This window comes from Pristiophorus japonicus, chromosome 18, assembly GCF_044704955.1.
Source record: "Pristiophorus japonicus isolate sPriJap1 chromosome 18, sPriJap1.hap1, whole genome shotgun sequence".
NCBI classification, from domain to species: Eukaryota; Metazoa; Chordata; class Chondrichthyes; family Pristiophoridae; genus Pristiophorus; species Pristiophorus japonicus.
The window spans coordinates 58,601,729-58,622,098 of record NC_091994.1 but is presented as its reverse complement, the minus strand read 5'-3'; the positions used below and the strand labels follow the sequence as shown (position 1 = coordinate 58,622,098).

Below are 20,370 nucleotides of genomic sequence, written 5' to 3'. Positions count from 1 at the left end.
ATATCCAAAAATCTGTCGGTCTCTGTCTTGAATATACTCAATGACTGAGCTTCCACAGCTCTCTGGGGACAGAGAATTCCAAAGATTCACCACCCTCTGAGTGAAGAAGTTCCTCCTCATCTCAGTCCTAAATGGCCTTATTCTGAAACTGCGATATGTGTGCGCACTAGGTCCGTGCAGCAGAGCAGGTCTCCAGTCATCCTGGTTAACCCTTGCCACTGGATAAAGGCCCAGCTCTGTCAAGCCCGTGTGGTGGCTGGTGTACAACGGTCACCACACTTAAAAAGAATCCACACACAGGCATCTTCCACCCTCTCAGTTGGAGTTCAGGGCTGGAACATCAGGTCCTTCATTGAAACATCTGTGAACTCGTGGAAGCAAGTCATCCTCGTTCGAGGGACCGCCAATGATGATGATGATGTCCACAACTGTCCATTCGCTACAGACGGGGCCAGGTCAGTGTTAAGACCCACCCCCTCCCCCCCACTCCACCCATTATAGTAGCTGGGCCCAATCACAGAAGATCATGACTTCAGTTCCCCAGTCCAGCCGTTCCTTCAGTGCAATGATAAATTGTGAACTGCTGGGTCTATGGATTCAGGCGCACTGCGTGTTGCTTTGTGATTGTCCCCATCCAGCTCACAATAAGAAGTCAGAAAGAAACCATTCGTGGAAAAACAAGAGGGGAAGGGATGACAGAGAGTTCTGAATCTCACCAGAATCAATAATAACTGCAACCTGACATTGACTAACAGTTTGAGGGTATGGGTACTAAACTGAGACGGCAGTACCTCGCGCATACACATACCGTGCATACACACAGACACACAAACTGAGACGGCAGTACCTCGCGCATACACATACCGTGCACACACATACACACAAACTGAGACGGCAGTACCTCGCGCATACACATACCGTGCACACACACAAACACGTCATAAAGGAAAAAAAGAAAGACTTGCGTTTATATAGCGCCTTTCACGACCATCAGACGTCTCAAAGCACTTTACAGCCAATAAGTACTTTAGGAGTGTAGTCACTGTTGTAATGTGGGAAACGCAGCAGCCAATCAGCGTACAGCAAGCTCCCACACACAACAATGTAATAATGACCAGATAATCTGTTTTAGTTATGTTGATTGAGGGATAAATATTGGCCAGGACACCGGGGATAAATCCCCTGCTCTTCTTCAAAATAGTGCTGTGGGATCTTTTACATCCACCTGAGAAAGCAGACGGGACCTCGGTTTAATGTCTCATCCAAAAGGCGGAACCTCTGACAGTGCGGCGCTCCCTCAGTACTGCCCCTCCGACAGTGCAGCACTCCCTCAGTACTGCCCCTCCGACAGTGCAGCACTCCCTCAGCACTGCCCCTCCGACAGTGCAGCACTCCCTCAGTACTGCCCCTCCGACAGTGCAGCACTCCCTCAGTACTGCCCCTCCGACAGTGCGGTACTCCCTCAGTACTGCTCCTCAGACAGTGTGGTACTCCCTCAGTACTGCTCCTCAGACAGTGCGGTACTCCCTCAGTACTGCCGCTCCGACAGTGCGGTACTCCCTCAGTACTGCTCCTCAGACAGTGCGGTACTCCCTCAGTACTGCCCCTTCGACAGTGCGGTACTCCCTCAGTACTGCCCCTCAGACAGTGCGGTACTCCCTCTGTACTGCCCCTCCGACAGTGCGGTACTCCCTCAGTACTGCCCCTCCGAAAATGTGGTACTCCCTCAGTACTGCCTCTCCGACAGTGCAGCAGTCCCTCAGTACTGCCCCTCCAACAGTGCGCTACTCCCTCAGTACTGCCCCTCCGACAGTGCAGTACTCCCTCAGTACTGCCCCTCCGACAGTGCGGTACTCCCTCAGTATTGCCCCTCCGGCAGTGCGGCTCTCCCTCTGTACTACACGTGGAGTGTCAGTCCAGATTTTGTGCTCACATCCCTGGAGTGGGACTTGAACCCACGACCTTCTGACTCAGAGTACACGCATTCGCACATGGACATGAGCATACACACACACACACACACACGTGCACATTCTCCCAAACACAGTCCTACTTGCAGCCCCCATAATTGCACACAACCCCACCCACACACAACCCCAGTCACACACTCGCCCACACACACCAATGCACAAAGCCTACAAACACATGCACACTGATGCCCCTCCACCCACTTGCACATGTTCACACACTCATGCACAAAAGCACACATGTACAGAACATACCACCTAGTCTTGGGTTTCAGATAAGATCATAGGTTGAAAATGCGTCTTCAGTATCAGAGTGAGTGTGTTAAAATGCTTGCATGAAATTCCTCGTCTGTCATTTTAAGCAGGGCATTACTCCATAAACCCTTAAGGTAACAGAGAATCTTCAAACACCTGAATGTGTTGAGGTGGAAATACTGCACTGTGTGATTTCACCCCGTGAGCTGAGTGAGATACAGGAGATGGATAACCCTCACCGGGACCAGGAAGCTGCATTCCAGGCTCCCTCTCTATCTTTCACAATCTCAGGGTGTCCCAACGCACTTTACAACCAATGAGGTAATTTTGTAGTCACTGTTGTAATGTGGGAAATGTGCAGCTATTTGCACACAGCAAGCTCCCACACACAGCAATGTGATATTGACCAGATAATCTGCTTTAGTGATGTTGGTTGAGGGATAAAGATTGGCCAGGACACCAGTTAGAACTCCCCTGCTCTTCTTCGAATAGCATCATGGGATCTTTTATACCTACCTGAGAGGGCAGACAGGACCTCGGTTTAACGTCTCATCCGAAAGACGGCACCTCCGACAGTGCTGCACTCCCTCAGCACTGCACTGGAGTGTCAGTGTGAATTTTTGCTCAATTCTCTGGAGTGGGACTCAAACCCACAACCTTCTGACTCACAGTCAAGAAAGACACCCACCGAGCCACTGGTTGACACTTAAAAGAGGGATTTCGGGCCCAAGCCACTTGTTAGCACATTTTCCGTGGAAAGTGGCAAACTAGTTATCCTGATGCACCCTGTATTTCTGCGAGTTTGTGCCGTGTGCCTCTTGGGCTGAATATGAAAATATACAATTTGAAACTATCCATTCCCAGTATGAATCCTCACTCCCCTTTCCATTTAGACCCTAATCTTACCATGAGTCCCACTGGACTCATACCTCATCTCACATAATGAAGCAGTCTATGCCCGGATGCAACAAGACCTGGACAACATTCAGGCCTGGGCTGATAATTGGCAAGTAACATTCGCGCCACACAAGTGCCAGGCAATGACCATCTCCAACAAGCGAGAGTCTAACCACCGCCCCTTGACATTCAGTGACATTACCATCACCGAATCCCCCACCCATCAACATCCTGGGGTCACCATTGACCAGAAACTTAACTGAGCCAGCCACATAAATACTGTGTCTACAAGAGCAGGTCAGAGGCTGGGTATTCTGTGGCGAGTGTCTCACCTCCTGACTCCCCAAAGCCTTTCCACCATCTACAAGGCACAAGTCAGGAGTGTGATGGAATACTCTCCACTTGCCTGGATGAGTGCAGCTCCAACACTCAAGAAGCTCAACACCATCTATGACAAAGCAGCCGCTTGATTGGCCCCCCATCCACCACCTTCAACATTCACTCCCTCCACCACCGGCGCACCGTGGCTGCAGTGTGCACCATCTACAAGATGCATTGTAGCAACTCACCAAGGCTTCTTCGGCAGCACCTCCCAAACCCGCGACCTCTACCGCCTAGAAGGACAAGGGCAGCAGGCGCATGGGAACACCACCACCTCCACGTTCCCCTCCCAGTCACACACCATCCTGACTTCAAAATATATCGTCCGTTCCTTGATCATCGCTGGGTCACAATCCTGGAACTCCCTCCCTAACAGCACTGTGGGAGCACCTTCACCACACGGACTGCAGCGGTTCAAGAAGGCGGCTCACCACCACCTTCTCAAGGGGCAATTAGGGATGGGCAATAAATGTCGGCCTTGCCAGCGACGCCTACATCCCTTGAATGAATAACTTTTTTAAAAACTGCGGTGGGATTTGGGCCGGAAGCGTGCGGACAAAGGTCGTGACCTCATTTGGAAAATGCTGCTCGGGCTTGTAAGGGGCGGAGTCTCCAGCTTACGTTGTGCCGGGGGCAGGGATTCCCGCCACGGAGGGAGTTCCACCTTCCTTGGCCCTTAAGGCTGGTACACCAGGTAAGGTGAGGCATACCGGCCTCCCAATGGGTACCAGTTGGCCCCACCAAGGGGGCAGGGGAGTACAGGCGAGGGAGGCGCCCTGACTGCTAAAGGGGGTATTAAATAGGGTCAGTGGAGGAGCCCCTGAGCTCCCCCCTTCCCCAACCCAATAGGTTTCCAGAGCAGCATGCGGGAGCCGGATGCCGGGGATACACTTGGAGTGCGCCCCCAGTGCCTGAGGTAAATGAGATGACCTCCAGCTGACCCGGTTCCTGAATGGCCCTCCTGCGGCCTGCTCCTGATGTAAGGCCCGATCTGGTTCGTGACCTGGCTGTTGATGCTGTTTCAGGGTGTGTTCGTGCTGCTGTAGCAATGGTCACTGCTGCCACCACCTGCTGCACTTGTGGTATTGCTGGATAGCAAAACAAGTCGCAAAGTACAGCAACATATTGATGGATACAGGACGGGGGATTGAGAGCGAGCACGCAGGGTAGGAGAAGGACTTAGTCTATACGGCAGCATGACGTTGGATTTAAGGGCATCTTGATGGGGAAATGCTACCGTGCCCACGTTTCCTGTACGTAATGTCACTGCAGTAGAATGTCTGTTCCCAACCTGTTCCTTACACAAGAACATAATAAATAGGAGGAGGAGTCGGCCATTTGGCCCCTCGAGCCTGCTCCGCCATTCAATAAGATCATGGCTGATCTGATCATGGACTCAATTCCACTTCCCTGCCCCCTCTCCATAACCCTTCACTCCCTTATCGTTCAAAAATCTGTCTATCTTCGCCTTAAATATATTCAGTGACCCAGACTTCACAGCTCTCTGGGGCAGAGAATTCCACAGATTTACAACCCTCTGAGAAAAGAAATTCCTCCTCATCTCAGTTTTAAATGGGCAGCCCCTTATTCTGAGATTTTGTCTCCTAGTTTTAGTTTCCCCTATCAGTGGAAATATCTTCTCTGCATCCACCTTGTCGAGCCCCTTCATTATTTTATATGTTTCGATAAGATCACCTCTGATTCTTCTGAATTCCAACCTCCTCATCTCCAGAATCAACCTAGTGAACCTTCTCTGAACAGCCTCCAATGCAAGTATATCCTTTCTTAAATGCGGAGACCAAAACTGTACGCAGTACTCCAGGTGTGGCCTCACCAATACCCTGTACAGTTGTAGCAGGACTTTTCTGCTTTTATACTCTATCCCCCTTACAATAAAAGCCAACATTCCATTTGTCTTCCTGATTACTTGCTGTACCTGCATACTAACTTTTTGTGTTTCATGCACAAGGACCCCCAGGTCTCTCTGTACTGAAGCACTTTGCAATTTTTCTCCATTTAAATTATAATTTGCTTTTCTATTATTTCTGCCAAAGTGGATCACCTCACATTTTCCTACATTATACTCCATCTGCCAAATTTTTCCCCACTCATTTAGCCTGTCTATATCCCTTTGCAGATTTTTTGTGTCCTCACAATTTGCTTTCCCATCCATCTTTGGAGCATCAGCAAACTTGGCTACATTACACTCGATCCCTTCGTCCAAGTCATTAATATAGATTGTAAATAGTTGAGGACCCAGCACCGATCCCTACAGCACCCCACTAGTGGTCCTAGAGTATTGAACCCATGGCAAACAGCAGTAACAGTTTGCAGATCTCCCTCTGTAATGTATAACTCGCATTTTGGACAGTTCATTGGAATAAGCTTCCTCTTTGTAGGAATAATTTAAGCCCCATTGTGTTGGAATAATCCAAGTTATTAAACTGATTAATGAGTGAGGCTCCTTTCTCTGGGAAAGAGAAGACTGCAGGGCAAACTCATCGGGGTCTTTAAGATTATGAAATGGTTTAATAGGGTAGACATAGAAAAGATGTTTCCACTTGTTGGATAGACCAAAAGATATAAATATACGATAGTCACTAATAAATTCACTAGGGAATTCAGGAGAAACTTCTTCACCCAGAGAGTGGTTGGAATATAGAACTTGCTACCACAGGGAATGCTTGAGGCGAATAGCACAGATACATTTAGAGGAAGCTAGATAAACACATGAGGGAGAAAGGAATAGCAGGAATAGGTTAAGATGAATAAGGGTGTGAGGAGGCTCGTGTGGAGCATAAACACAGGCATGGACTACTTGGGCCGAATGGCCTGTTTCTGTGCTTATATGTTCGATGTAATCCTATGTAAATAAGTCTGGGACATTGTATATTCAGTGACAAAGCAGCAACGTACTGCTGCTGCTGAATTCCCACCTGCCCGCCCGCTCAACAGTGACGCTGGAGACGAGTCGGTTTCAGAGGTCTGGGATTGGCCCAATGTTTGACCTTTGCCCCTCAGCTACTCTCACTACATTTCGGATGCCAACCGAGGCAAGGTCCCGGGGCGCTGGTGCGTGAAGCCTCGAGTGAGCGCGGGGCGACTCGTCCGGACCAACTACAAGATAAACCACCCGTCTGCTACTATTAGGGCTCGCCACAATGATAACTTTGCAAATGAACAGCAAAGTTGCTTTCAAGATCACCTGCTATGTCTGCTCCACCTGATCAAATACCCAAACCAAAAAGCAGAGATGTGATTATCCATATTCTCAAGGACCAACAAAAACCTTAAGTCAGGGGAGATCAGGCCAATCGTAGATGTCAGCCATGGTTCAATGGGCAGCACTCTCGCATCTAAAGCCAGAGGTTGTGGGTTCAGATTGCACTCCAGGGACTTGAGCACATAATCCAGGCTGACACTCCAGGGAGAGCTGCACTGTTGGAGGTGCGCCTTTCGGATGAGACTCTAAGCTTAGGCCTGATTGGCCCTTTCAGGTTGATGTAAAAGATCTCATGGCACTATTTGCAGAACAGTAGAGGGGATGTCCCAGCCAATACTTAGCCCTCAACCACCGCCACTAGAAGCAGATTATGGGGTCAGTTATCTGAATGTTGATTGTGTGACCTTGCTGTGTGCAAATTGGCTGCTGCGTTTCCTACCTTACAACAGTGCCTGCATTTCATTGGTTATACAGTACTTCGGGATGCCGAGGCCATAAAAAGTGCTATAAAATGTGTCTTTCTTTCTACATCTGAGTAAGATGAGCTCATTTTTCTAATATCGTGAATTGTAGATGGACCAGGGGTACATATTGGCATGCGTTGCGCCCATTTTTTGAGGCGTAAACCAGGCACAAAAGGTACCAATTTAGCAGTGGATGGGCTGTGCCCAATCTACACAGGCTTTGGGCCCACAGTTGCATTTGTGGGGCCCATTTTTTAGGCGACCTACACAGACACCTAAAATGTTGCGCACCTTAAATATGTAAATTAGGGGCTTACTACCTGTTGAAGATCCCATCCAGGAATGAGTGACCGATGGGATTTTTCCTATGGAGCCAGAAGCAGCAGTAGTGCTCATCTGACAACAAAAGGTGATTCCCCCCAGCCCATTGTGACCCCCCCCCCCACCGCTCCCCCCTGCCCCGGGACTTACCTGAGGGCCACTGCTGGCGAGGGAGGGGACCTGAAATCGTTTTTCCCCTTCAAGCAAGCTGCCTGTTTCAGTTGACTTCCATTTGATAAAGTCCCTCCTGAGAGACTTAGCAAAAGTTGAAGCTCATGGAATTGAGGGCCAATTATTAGTTAGGAAATTGGCTGAGCGACAGGAGACAGAGAGTTGGGATAATGGGCAGATATTCCAATTGGCAAGATGTGACTAGTGGTGTCCCGCAGGGATCTGTGTTGGGGCCTCAACTATTCACTGTATTTATTAATGACTTAACATGATGGGATAGAAAGCCACATATTCAAGTTTGCCGATGACACAAAGATAGGCGGCACTGTAAGCAGTGTAAATGGAAGCATAAAATTGCAAAGATATTAATAGATTAAGCAAATGGGCTAAACTGTGGCAAATGGATTTCAATGTAGGCAAGTGTGAGGTGATCCACTTTGGACCTAAAAAGGATCGATCAGAGTACGGTCAAAATGGCGAAAAGCTAGAAACGGTGGTGGTCCAGGTACATAGATCATTAAAATGTCATAGAAACATAGAAAATAGGTGCAGGAGTAGGCCATTCCGCCCTTCTAGCCTGCACCGCCATTCAATGAGTTCATGGCTGAACATGCAACTTCAGTACCCCATTCCTGCTTTCTCACCATACCCCTTGATTCCCCTAGTAGTAAGGACTTCATCTAACTCCTTTTTGAATATATTTAGTGAATTGGCCTCAACAACTTTCTGTGGTAGAGAATTTCACAGGTTCACCACTCTCTGGGTGAAGAAATTCCTCCTCATCTCGGTCCTAAATGGCTTCCCCCTTATCCTTAGACTGTGTCCCCTGGTTCTGGACTTCCCCAACATTGGGAACATTCTTCCTGCATCTAACCTGTCTAACCCCGTCAGAATTTTAAACGTTTCTATGAGGTCCCCTCTCATTCTTCTGAACTCCAGTGAATACAAGCCCAGTTGATCCAGTCTTTCTTGATAGGTCAGTCCCGCCATCCCGGGAATCAGTCTGGTGAACCTTCGCTGCACTCCCTCAATAGCAAGAATGTCCTTCCTCAGGTTAGGAGACCAAAACTGTACACAATACTCCAGGTGTGGCCTCACCAAGGCCCTGTACAATTGTAGCAACACCTCCCTGCCCCTGTACTCAAATCACCTCGCTATGAAGGCCAACATGCCATTTGCTTTCCTAACCGCCTGCTGTACCTGCATGCCAACCTTCAATGACTGATGTACCATGACACCCAGGTCTCTTTGCACCTCCCCTTTTCCTAATCTGTCACCATTCAGATAATAGTCTGTCTCTCTGTTTTTACCACCAAAGTGGATAACCTCACATTTATCCACATTATACTTCATCTGCCATGCATTTGCCCACTCACCTAACCTATCCAAGTCGCTCTGCAGCCTCATAGCATCCTCCTCGCAGCTCACACTGCCACCCAACTTAGTGTCATCCGCAAATTTGGAGATACTACATTTAATCCCCTCGTCTAAATCATTAATGTACAGTGTAAACAGCTGGGGCCCCAGCACAGAACCTTGCGGTACCCCACTAGTCACTGCCTGCCATTCTGAAAAGTCCCCATTTACTCCTACTCTTTGCTTCCTGTCTGACAACCAGTTCTCAATCCATTTCAGCACACTACCCCCAATCCCATGTGCTTTAACTTTGCACATTAATCTCTTGTGTGGGACCTTGTCGAAAGCCTTCTGAAAGTCCAAATATACCACATCAACTGGTTCTCCCTTGTCCACTCTACTGGAAACATCCTCAAAAAATTCCAGAAGATTTGTCAAGCATGATTTCCCCTTCACAAATCCATGCTGACTTGGACCTATCATATTACCTCTTTCCAAATGCACTGCTATGACATCCTTAATAATTGATTCCATCATTTTACCCACTACCGATGTCAGGCTGACCGGTCTATAATTCGCTGTTTTCTCTCTCCCTCCTTTTTTAAAAAGTGGGGTTACATTGGCTACCCTCCACTCCATAGGAACTGATCCAGAGTCAATGGAATGTTGGAAAATGACTGTCAATGCATCCACTATTTCCAAGGCCACCTCCTTAAGTACTCTGGGATGCAGTCCATCAGGCCCTGGGGATTTATCGGCCTTCAATCCCATCAATTTCCCCAACACAATTTCCCGACTAATAAGGATTTCCCTCAGTTCCTCCTCCTTACTAGACCCTCCGACCCCTTTTATATCCGGAAGGTTGTTTGTGTCCTCCTCAGTGAATACCGAACCAAAGTACTTGTTCAATTGGTCCGCCATTTCTTTGTTCCCCGTTATGACTTCCCCTGATTCTGACTGCAGGTCATGAACCAGTGCAGAAAATAATCACACAGGCTTGTGCGATGCTGGCCTTTATATCTAGAGGACTAGAGTACAAGGGGGTAGAAGCTATGCTGCAGTTGTACAAAGCCCTGGTTAGACCACACCTGGAGCACTGTGAGCAGTTCTGGGCACCACACTGTCAGAAGGATATATTGGCCTTGGAGGGAGTGCAGCGTGGGTTTACCAGAATGATAAATTACGAGGAAGGATTACACAAACTAGGGTTGTCTTCCCTATAATTTAGAAGGCTAAGGGGTGATCTGATCGAAGTTTTCAAGCTATTAAGGGAAACAGATAGGGTAGCTAGAGAGAGACTATTCCCGCTTGTTGGGGAGTCTGGGACTAGGGGGCATAGTCTAAGAATTAGAGCCAGATCTTTCAGGAGTGATGTTAGAAAATAGCTTTATGTACAAAGGGTGGTAGAAGTTTGGAACTCTCTTCTATAAAGGGCAGTTTTTTCTGAGTCAATTGTTCATGTTAAGTCTGGGATTGATAGATTTCTGTTAACCAAAGGTATTAAGGGATGTGGGGAAAAGGCAGGACTATGGAGTTAGGTCACAGATCAGCCAGGATCACATTGAAAGGCGGGATAGGCTGGAGGGGTTAAATGGCCCACTCCTGTTCCTATGTTCCAATGCCTGTGGAGGCCAACCAATATCAGCAGCTTGCCCAAAAAATTCACGTGACGCCAAGGACCAATCTCTGTCGACCCTTTGCCTCTTGTTTCGGACACATGCTGCATCCACAGCGCCGTGTCTGGTCCCAAAAACAAGCCCAGACATAATCTTACCCCACAACGTTCTCATAAAGTTGGTACAATGGTTGTCATTCATTCCCAGCATTGCTGCTTAGTCACTGTAGACGGTCTTCATCACCTAGTTATTCTTCTGTCTGTTGCTTCTCCACTAACATTCTGCTGTTTTGTTGTTGGCCAGCTATGTTTGCAGTGGAGATCACAGTGGAGAAGGACAATGTGACAGGGGAGACTAAGGTCTTGTCCACCACCAGTGTGTCTCCCACAAACCTCAAGCAGCAAGCTGTCAAGGTCTATGAGGATGACCTCAAGGTGATCCATGAGGTGCGCAAAGGTGATGGAGCAGTGGAAAATGGAGTCCATCTTCTGAGCACCACGGAAGTTGACGAGCTGATACAGAAGGCCGACAAGGTGACAGACTTCAATAAAGCACTGGCTCCTGAGGGGAAAGGACCTAATGAGGCCGATAATCAGTCCCCGGGGAAGCTAAAGCCAGACGGGATAGCCGGAGAAAATCTTAGAATCCTTCGGAAAACTCCCGGAGATGGCGCGGAGCCCAGCACAGACCAGCCGGTGACCATGATTTTCATGGGGTACCAGGAAGTGGAGGATGAGAACGAGACCAAAAAGGTCCTAGGCTACGACGGAACAGGTAAAGCGGAGCTGGTGGTGATTGAGGATGGTGAGAACAAGAATGAGAGGGTGGTAGCGAGTCAAGCCCCCCCAAATGGCACCGCTGCAGAGCCTGTGGCCCAGGCCACCGAGGAGAAGCCAGACGGAAAAGAGAAAGAGGCTGTGGATGACGCAAAGGATCTGAAGGATAAGCAGCGTTGCCAGTGCTGTATCGTGATGTGATTACGTTCTGTCTTGTTCTTATTGTACAGTTGGAATGTTATATGTTCATAGTCTTCAGATGCACCGTAAGTCTTCTAACATAACACATGCTTTTAATTGGGGATGCAAGGATTGCAGCCAATCCATGGTGACTTAGCAAAGACCTGCATTTTCATAGGAATTCGGACAGAGCCGAAAAAAAATAGCTGAAAGCTGATTGGCTGAAGGGTACCCGAAACATCTTCTCTTGAGCATAGCTGAGCTCCACTGAGCTGCCTTGATGATGTCATGATGATGCTGTAATGCCCTGTTAGATCCATCCACAAACAGCGGGGGCTGTATAACCATCCCAACCCTCGGCAGAAGGAGACCATAACATGGCACTTAACCCTTTGAAGCCGCACTTCTCCCGGCCATGATGCCCCACCAACACCAGCGCTTTCTAGTTTGGAGGCGAGTGCTTTGGCATCAAAGGCTGGCCTGGGTCTGCTTAGTGACGCGGGCCTGTCAGTCCGTCCCCTGTCCTGGGCCTTTCAACGAGATGAAAAGACGGCCTGTGAAAGTAGGCCCAAGCCAACCCTTTTTCTTTCAGTGCGTCTCGTCAAAGTTGAACAGTTGGAAGCAAGGACCAAAGGTCAATTAAACAGCTTTTGTATTAAAAAAGGAAGGTGGAATTGAGTATCTAAGTTAGGAAAATGAAAGCTACATTTAAAAAAAAAATGACAGACTAGCATAGGAGATGGAACTGGAGAAAAAGGGATGTGCAGGTAAAATTATTTTATTTTGTTTCAATCACATTTTAGGTATGGGGTCAGTATTACGGAATAAAGCTATACCTATCATTTGAGTATCTTCATTACTGTAAATACAATTTTTATTTCAGTATGGCAATTCCTGAACTGAAAACAGACTAGGTGAGCCCAGAGCGACAGGGGTTTCTCAGAACCTGCCAGTAACATAAGGGTTAAAAATAAAAGTGCAAAACTCAAGGTATTGTCTTACTTGGGCCTCACTCTTCAGTCTCTGTCAATCACTAATCAGCAGAAACTGGACACACATCCATGATGTTTGGTTATCGCTTTTATACACCGATTCCCTCCTTCTGCCATCCAAGTCATGGCAACGTGAATTATTTTGATCCTTTATTAAACCACAGTGCCATCAAGTTCAATCTTTCTACTTCACGGTAATAAATGATGCCTTAAATCATCCGAATAAGCAAAAATAAACGAACATAAATACTGTCGTTTGGTCATTTTGAATCATAACTCGTTTGTCAAAGGGATCATGATATCCTGTTAAAAATCTACTGCTGGGCAAATTTGATGGGGTCAGTTGAGGAATATGCAACATCGCAGGATCATGAGGGGAAGCCTTTCTGTCGAGTGGTGGGCTTCATGACTAGCTCCGTTTAGCCAACCCCTAAAACTAGGTTACTTTTGGTCTTTGACCAACAAGACCACACAACCTCCTTGATCCTTGTTGCTCGAGCCACGATTTTAGTCACGAGTCAAATAAGAGCTGTAATTCCTTTACATACAGGAATCTCTTGTCCTGATACCTTCAGAATGTAAAGAGATCTGGGAATTCGTCCATTTCTCCAGAGTATGCATTGACTAACCTTTAATCGAGCACTGAATTCCACCTCTTAAATGAGCAAGTTCGTTCAACAGACCCACAGAATTTCCATTAACATTGAAAGACTTCTTTAATATGTATATACTATCAACGCTAAATCATCTTTTATTTTCCTACATTGAGATTTCCTGTATTACCCATGTCAAAGTGGCAGCTGAGTTACCTTAGTGAGCCTGAAAAAATGTCTGTACTGTTTGGATTTTCTGAGTCATTGCATCCCTAATTTGAATACACTTTTCTACGTCACACTTAAGTCTTGAGCCAGATCAACGTATCTTACACACTGCCAATCGCCATGCACTACTCTCAATATATATGTATGACGTGATACAATGGGACCATTTTATTTTTGTTCTGTGCATGTTCTATAGCTCCAAGCCAATTGCAGAACATTGTGAAAGCAGTTAACTGATGTTGTTCTTTTATTACCCGACTGTAATCTGTTTGGAAACCTTTGCATCAAGGCCTAGTGTCCAATGTCATGAAACCAGAGGTCGATTGCAACAGTGTCATTTAGGCGAGGACTCCCGGCCCATTTTGTACAGCAGAGGTTAATCAAATCAAATCTGAATCGAATGTTCATTCAAATTTAAGAGTCAGGTCCGAGTGATGTGACTCAAAACCTTAATGATTCCTAATTGGCTGTGAACTGACTCTGAATTGAATCTGGCTTGTGCAAGTGCCCAAGCTTGAATTACAAAAGAGGCAACAATATGAAGTCACATATCTAATTGTTCCTGAGCAGAGTCCACTGTGTTTGTGTGTGTATGTGTGTGTGTGTGTGTGTGTGCCTGTCTGTGCGTGTGAGAGAGAACTCAGAACTAATTGGAACTCACTTCATTTCTCTCGTGTCAGTGGTCACATTTCTCTGATTCCATAGTGATTCCAAACATACCAAAGACCCAAACAAATTATGTCACTCCGAAGATTGTTTTATTGTTCTGATTAAAGGCAACTTGATCAAAAATGAAAGTGTTCAAGACAATCAAATTTCCCTTAAAATAGTTTCCCCATTTTGTTGCACTCCATGGACTAAAATTTAAAATTCCCAGCCTTTCTATTGGAGGAATCGATATATATATATATATATATATATATGTCTATATGCACACATATATCTATTTTTAAACACAATGCCTCGGGAATGGCATTAGCCCATGTTTAGATATTACTGGCCTGAGTGATAGGCCCAACACCATGGACATGATAGGCTCCATAGTGCATCATACCACTGAGCATGTTCATTAGCTGAATAAAGTAGTCCCATTTTATTCAAACACATTCCCAGGGGCCTGTGGCACTAGTGTTCTCACATAAATTCCTCGGTGCAGCACATGTGTAAGCATTCCCCATGCACCATGTCTGTAATGTGCTCCTGGATTTCTGAGACTTGGGGCGACAGCTCTCTGTACCAGAGAGGCAAAAATCATTGTGAGTGCAGATTCCCTTCACGTATAGGAAGTTAGGCTTTGTAACTAGTCGGTGTTAGTCGTTGTTTCGCGCTGGTATGAGCTGTGTTGTAAAGAGATGGAATCCCTTACCAATTTCTTCTATATTACACCCCATTCCAAAATCCTATAGCATATCGATGGGTTCTTTAGGGGCTTTTAAACACATGTCCAAAAGACTATTTTACAACATCCAACCAGATAAAAAGATTCCTATTATTAAACCATTTTGGAGCATGCACAATGAGTGCTTTGGATTACAAGTTGCAAATGTTTGTTTGACTTTATGTTTTAAAATGGAGGCTTTGTTTTTTTAAATATCAGTTCCCATTGAAAACTTTAGTAAAAGAAAATGTAATGCATATATTTTTGTTATGACATCTTAGAATTACTCCTGGTCTGTGATGTGCGCATTACACACACACTCACACACCTCAGTATGGCTGTCTGAGGTGTCCGGATGCTTATTTGGTAAAAGATAGTCTCTGGACTCATACAATACAAATTATACAGGCTGTATGAAGTTTGCTCTATATTACAGAATCTAAACAAATCCTATAGGATGAGTTCAACACTACAGAATGTTTTTTTGTGAGGGACGTTGTTTGAGGTATGCTTTACAGTCCACTCCCTTTAGAAGCATGTGACAACAAAACGGAGGGGGAACTTATTGAAATTCTTGCTGGCCCATTAATACTGTACAAACAGATACATTCTCCTTAAATCTCACCTTCACAAATGGAGCAATCTACTAACTTTCAACAACTAAAGGAGACTTTATTTGATAACTGGAATGGAGGGTTTCATCGAGAAGAGCTAAGGAGTTGACTATCTGTACGCTGACGTGAATCAACACCTCTGTTTACTCCCAACGGTGATCGGTAAGGCAAGCAAGAGTGTTGGTTTTCACCAAATATAAAGAACCGGCATCTCATTGGAAGATTGAACTGTAAAACCCATGGAAGGAAAGTTCAAACGTTCAGCAGCTTGAAGCTGCTCTGACCACATGCCCCTAAGTGGAGCTGACTGTATTTAATTGTTCGGAACAATGTGAAATTTAATATGCAAAAATGTATAGCAATCAAAAATAAACTCTAGATGTGGTTAAACGGAATGTCATTAATGTGATTAAGTCCCAGGAATGAGAATGTGAATGTAAACAAAGCTAAAGGTATAACTGACACAGGGTTAAGAACAGGTTCTGTATTTTTCGTGGTACTATTTAGTTTTGACTACTCTATTGCTGTTGGTTTTCCAAGTAAATTGGTCCCCAGTTCTGCAAATCCTTTTGCTTCTAAAGATTTTTCTTTTACTATTTTGTGTGGGTTCGATGTTCTCAGTTTCTACTGATCTCCTGAGATTAGGAAATTGCAGGCTCTTCTCATTTCCAGGTATTTAGTAGCTTCCATTTAACTGGCTTCTCTGGATTGGTTGACTTTAACTTCTATAGATTTCCCTGGCTCACTCGCTCTATATTCCCATTGATTTCCCTGACTCACGTGACCCCTATTCCCATTAATTTCTCTGGATCAGGTAACCTCGATTCCCATTGGTTTTCATGGATCAGGTGACCTCTATTCCCATTGGTTTCCATGGATCAAGTGACCTCTAGTCCCATTGATTTCCTTGAATCACGTTACCCCTATTCCAATTGATTTCCCTGGATCAGGTGACCTCTATTCCCATTGGTTTCCATGGATCAGGTGACCTCTATTCCCATTGGTTTCCATGGATCAGGTGACCTCTATTCCCATTGATTTCCCTGGATCATGCGCCCTTTCTTTACAAGTGTCAGCTGCGGCTCAGTGAGTAGCACTCTTGTCTCTGCGTCATAGGTTGTGGGTTCAGGACCCACCCCAGTGCAGTGCTGAGGGAGTGCTGCACTGTCAAAGAGGCAATACTGAGTGATGCTCAACTGTTGCAAGTCTTTCAGATGAGACAGTTAAACTAAGGCCCCATCTGCACTCTCGGGTGGATGGAACAGATCCTTTGGTAATCTTTTGAAGAAGAGTAAGGAAGTTACCTGTGGTGTCCTGGCCAATATTTATCACTAAAACAGATTATCTGGTCATTATCTCATTGCTGTTTGTGGGAGCTTGCTGTGCACAAAATCACTGCTATGTTTCCTACATTACAACAGTGACTACATTTCTTCAAAAGAACTCCATGTGAAGGACGTTGGGACGTCCTGAGGTCCTGAAAGATGCTAGATAAATGCAAGTCTTTTTTTTAATAGTTTCTGTTTTGATCAGTTTTGCTCTGTAATTTGGTTTTCCTCAATTGATGAATTTTAATTACCTGGTTTTACTTTTCGCTGTTGTGCTGTTTCCTTCTGTTAGTCTGTCTCTCTCTGTTTCTGTTAGTTTGCCTAGGTTCTATCATTTTTATTGTCTTTTTTTTAAAAAGAATCATCCTCATTTCTGCTGGTTTGCCTGAATCCTACCTTTTAAATGTTTTTTATTTTCCTGGCCATGCCATACAAGTCATGTAATCTATATCCGAGTAAGAATTAGGAGAGTGCTATAGCCCAGGGTGATAGCTTTAAAGTGGGTGTGAAATCTAGCATGTAGTATGAAGATAGTGATAAAAACCACCTGTTAAATTGTCAGTTAAGATAGAATTCCAAATAGTTTGGGGGATTCTGCTAAAGATGTATCTAGATAGGGTGTCAATGGGGGAATAATTACCAGCTAGGCTCATAATTTGTTTCTTAACTTGTTCCATTACCATTACATTTTTGCCCATCATCCTGTTTTGTCTCTCAAATCTCTTCTGCCTTCCACCCTATCACAGACCTTCCCTTTTTGTCCTTTCCTCCCCTCCCCCTTTCAGTGCTCCTTAAGAATCTTCCATCCTGAACTTTCGCCAGTTCTGACGAAGGGTGACAGGCCCGAAAAGTTAACTCTGTTTCTCTCCACAGATGCTGCTTGACCCGCTGAGATTTCCAGCATTTTCTGGTTTATATATCGAATATAATGGCAGTTCCCTTCTAAGGAGTTTCTTCTTAGTTGCCTGAGGACGAATATCTCAGACAGGGGAAATGGCTTGGTTGTAAAGTTGAGCCCAACAATGCTGGAGAAGAGAAATTTGCAAGACATCTTTGCTCCTTTAAGTCTCTTTCATGTTTGCTTCTGATATCTTGATGAGCTCACATCAAGCGGCTATGGCAATGTGATTCATATTTCTGTCGATCTTCCTGTATTCCACAGTCATGTCTGTTTCCCTCCCAGGGGTTGAGAGGTTTCTATTGCTATTGACTTTGGCTAGCTTCTTTGCGGTGGCTGAACTCTTTCTCGTTGTCCTGTCTTTGCCAGGTGTAGTTGATTAGTCTGGGATCAATGTTCTTTTTGAGTGGTATCTTTGTAATCATTTTTTTTTCTGGGTAATGTTTTATTTCCACATGATTTCGATGCATTCCTAATGTATTCGGCTCTGGAATGTAAGTTGTGAGGAGGATGCAAAGAGGCTTCAAGGGGATATAGACAGGGCTAATTGAGTGGGCACGAACATGGCAAATGGAATATAATGTGGAGAAATGTGAAGGTATCCACTTTGGTACGAAAAATAGAAAAGCAGAGTTTTTTTTAAATAGTGAGAGATTGGGAAATGTTGGTGTTCAGAGGGACCTGGGTGTCCTTGTACACCAATCACTGAAAGTTAACATGCAGGTACAGCAAGCAATTAAGAGCAAATGATATGTTGGTCTTTATTACAAGATGATTTGCGTATAAGAGTAATGGCGTCTTACTGCAATTATATCGGGCCCTGGTGAGACCACACCTGGAGTATTGTGTACAGTTTTGATCTCCTTATCTAAGGAAGAACTTGCCATAGAGGGAGTGCAACGAAGGTTCACCAGACTGATTTCTGGGATGGGGGGATTGTCCTATGAGGAGAGATTGAGCAGGCTAGGCCTATATTCTCCAGAGTTTAGAAGAATGAGAGGTGACCTCATTGAAACATACAACATTCTTACAGAGCTCGGCAGGGTAAATGTAGAGAGGATGTTTCCCCTGGCTGGGGAGTCTAGAACCAGGGGTCACAGTCTCAGAATAAGGGGTTGGCCATTTAAGACTGAGATGAGGAGAAATTTCTTTATTCAGAGGGTGGTGAATCTTTTGGAATTCTGTATCCCAGAGAGCTGTGGAGGCTCAGTCTTTGCGTATATTCGAGATCGATAGATTTTTGGATATTAAAGAAATCAAGGGATATGGGGACAGTGCAGGAGAGTGGAGCTAAGATCAACCATGATCTTATTAAATGGCAAAGCAGGCTCGAGGCACTGAATGACCTATTCCTGCTTCTATTTCTTATGTTCTTATGTTCTCTGATGCGGGATGGTAATTCACAAAAGGTGAGGAATGCCTGACTGATGAGTTTACGTAGGATTACATAGAATATACGACACAGAAACGACCAGTCCATGCCGGCGTTTATGCTCCACTTGAGCCTCCTCCTGTCTTTCCTCATCTAAATCTATCCGCATAACCCTCTCTTCCCTTCTCCCCCATATGCTTGTCCAGCCTCCCCTTAAATGCATTGATCCTATTTGCTTCAACCATTCTCTGTGGCAGTGAGTTCCACATTCTCATCACTCTCTGGGTAAAGACGTTTCTTCTGAATTCCCCATTGGATTTCTTGGTGACGATCTTGTATTGATGGCCTCTAGTTATGCTCTTCCCCACAAGTGCAAACACTCTTTCTGTATCCACTCTATCAAAACATTTCATAATTTTAAAGACCTCTATTAGGTCACCCCTCAGCCTTCTTTTTTCAAGACAAAAGAGACCCAGCCTGTTCATCTTTTCCTGATAGGTATACCCTCGCATTTCTCGAATCCTTGTAAACCTTCTCTGCACCCTCTCCAGTGCCTCTATATCCTTTTTATAATATGGTGACCAGAACTGTACACAGTATTCCAAGTGCGGTCTAACCAAGGTTTGATACAGGTTTAGCATAACTTCCCTACTTTTCAATTCTATACCTCTAGAAATAAACCCTAGTGCTTAGTTTGTTTCTATGGCCTTGCTAACCCGTGTCGCAACTGTTAGTGATGTGTCTTTGTACTCCAAAATCCCTTTGTTCCTCTACCCCACCCAGACTTTCATCTTGCAAATAATAAGTGACCTCCCTATTCTTCCTACCAAAATGTAATACCTCACATTTATCTCTGTTGAACTTCATTTGCCAATTATATGCCATTCAGCAAGTTTATTAATATCCTCCTGTAATTTGTTGCAGTCCTCTTCAGTATTGACATACTCAAATTTAGAAATTGTGTTTCTGATTCCAAAGTCTAAATTGTTAATGTAAATTGTGAACAGCAGCGGTCCCAGCACTGATCCTTGTGGAACACCACTATCCACCTTCTGCCCCTGTGAATAGTTACCCTTTACCCCTACTCTCTGCTTTCTGTCTTGAAGCCAGCTCGCAATCCATTCTGCTACTTGTCCCCTGTATCCGCATTCTCTGACCTTGTTCATCAGTCTATTATGGCATACCTTATCAAAGGCCTTTTGAAAATCTAGATAAATTATATCTACTGCATTACCATTGTCTACTCTCTGTTACCTCTTCAAAAAATACCAATGAGGTTGGTCACGCAAGACTTTCCCTTTTGAAATCCACGCTGACTATTCGTTATATTTTTAGTTTTGAGATGTTCTATTTTCTCCTT

The 20,370-nt window shown here is 45.2% G+C and overlaps 1 protein-coding gene across 4 annotated transcripts in view; it reads left to right on the top strand.

The window, feature by feature from the left end:
- LOC139228760 (paralemmin-1-like) overlaps positions 1–15,976 on the top strand; it is a 490,867-nt gene extending 474,891 nt beyond the window's left edge. For all 4 annotated transcript variants that reach the window (XM_070860087.1, XM_070860088.1, XM_070860086.1 and 1 more), the window contains one exon: positions 10,955–15,976. In XM_070860087.1, coding sequence (XP_070716188.1) covers positions 10,955–11,628 — 674 coding nt within the window. In that variant the 3' untranslated portion in view covers positions 11,629–15,976. The remainder of the gene's footprint in view (positions 1–10,954) is intronic.
- Positions 15,977–20,370: the final 4,394 nt, after the last annotated feature.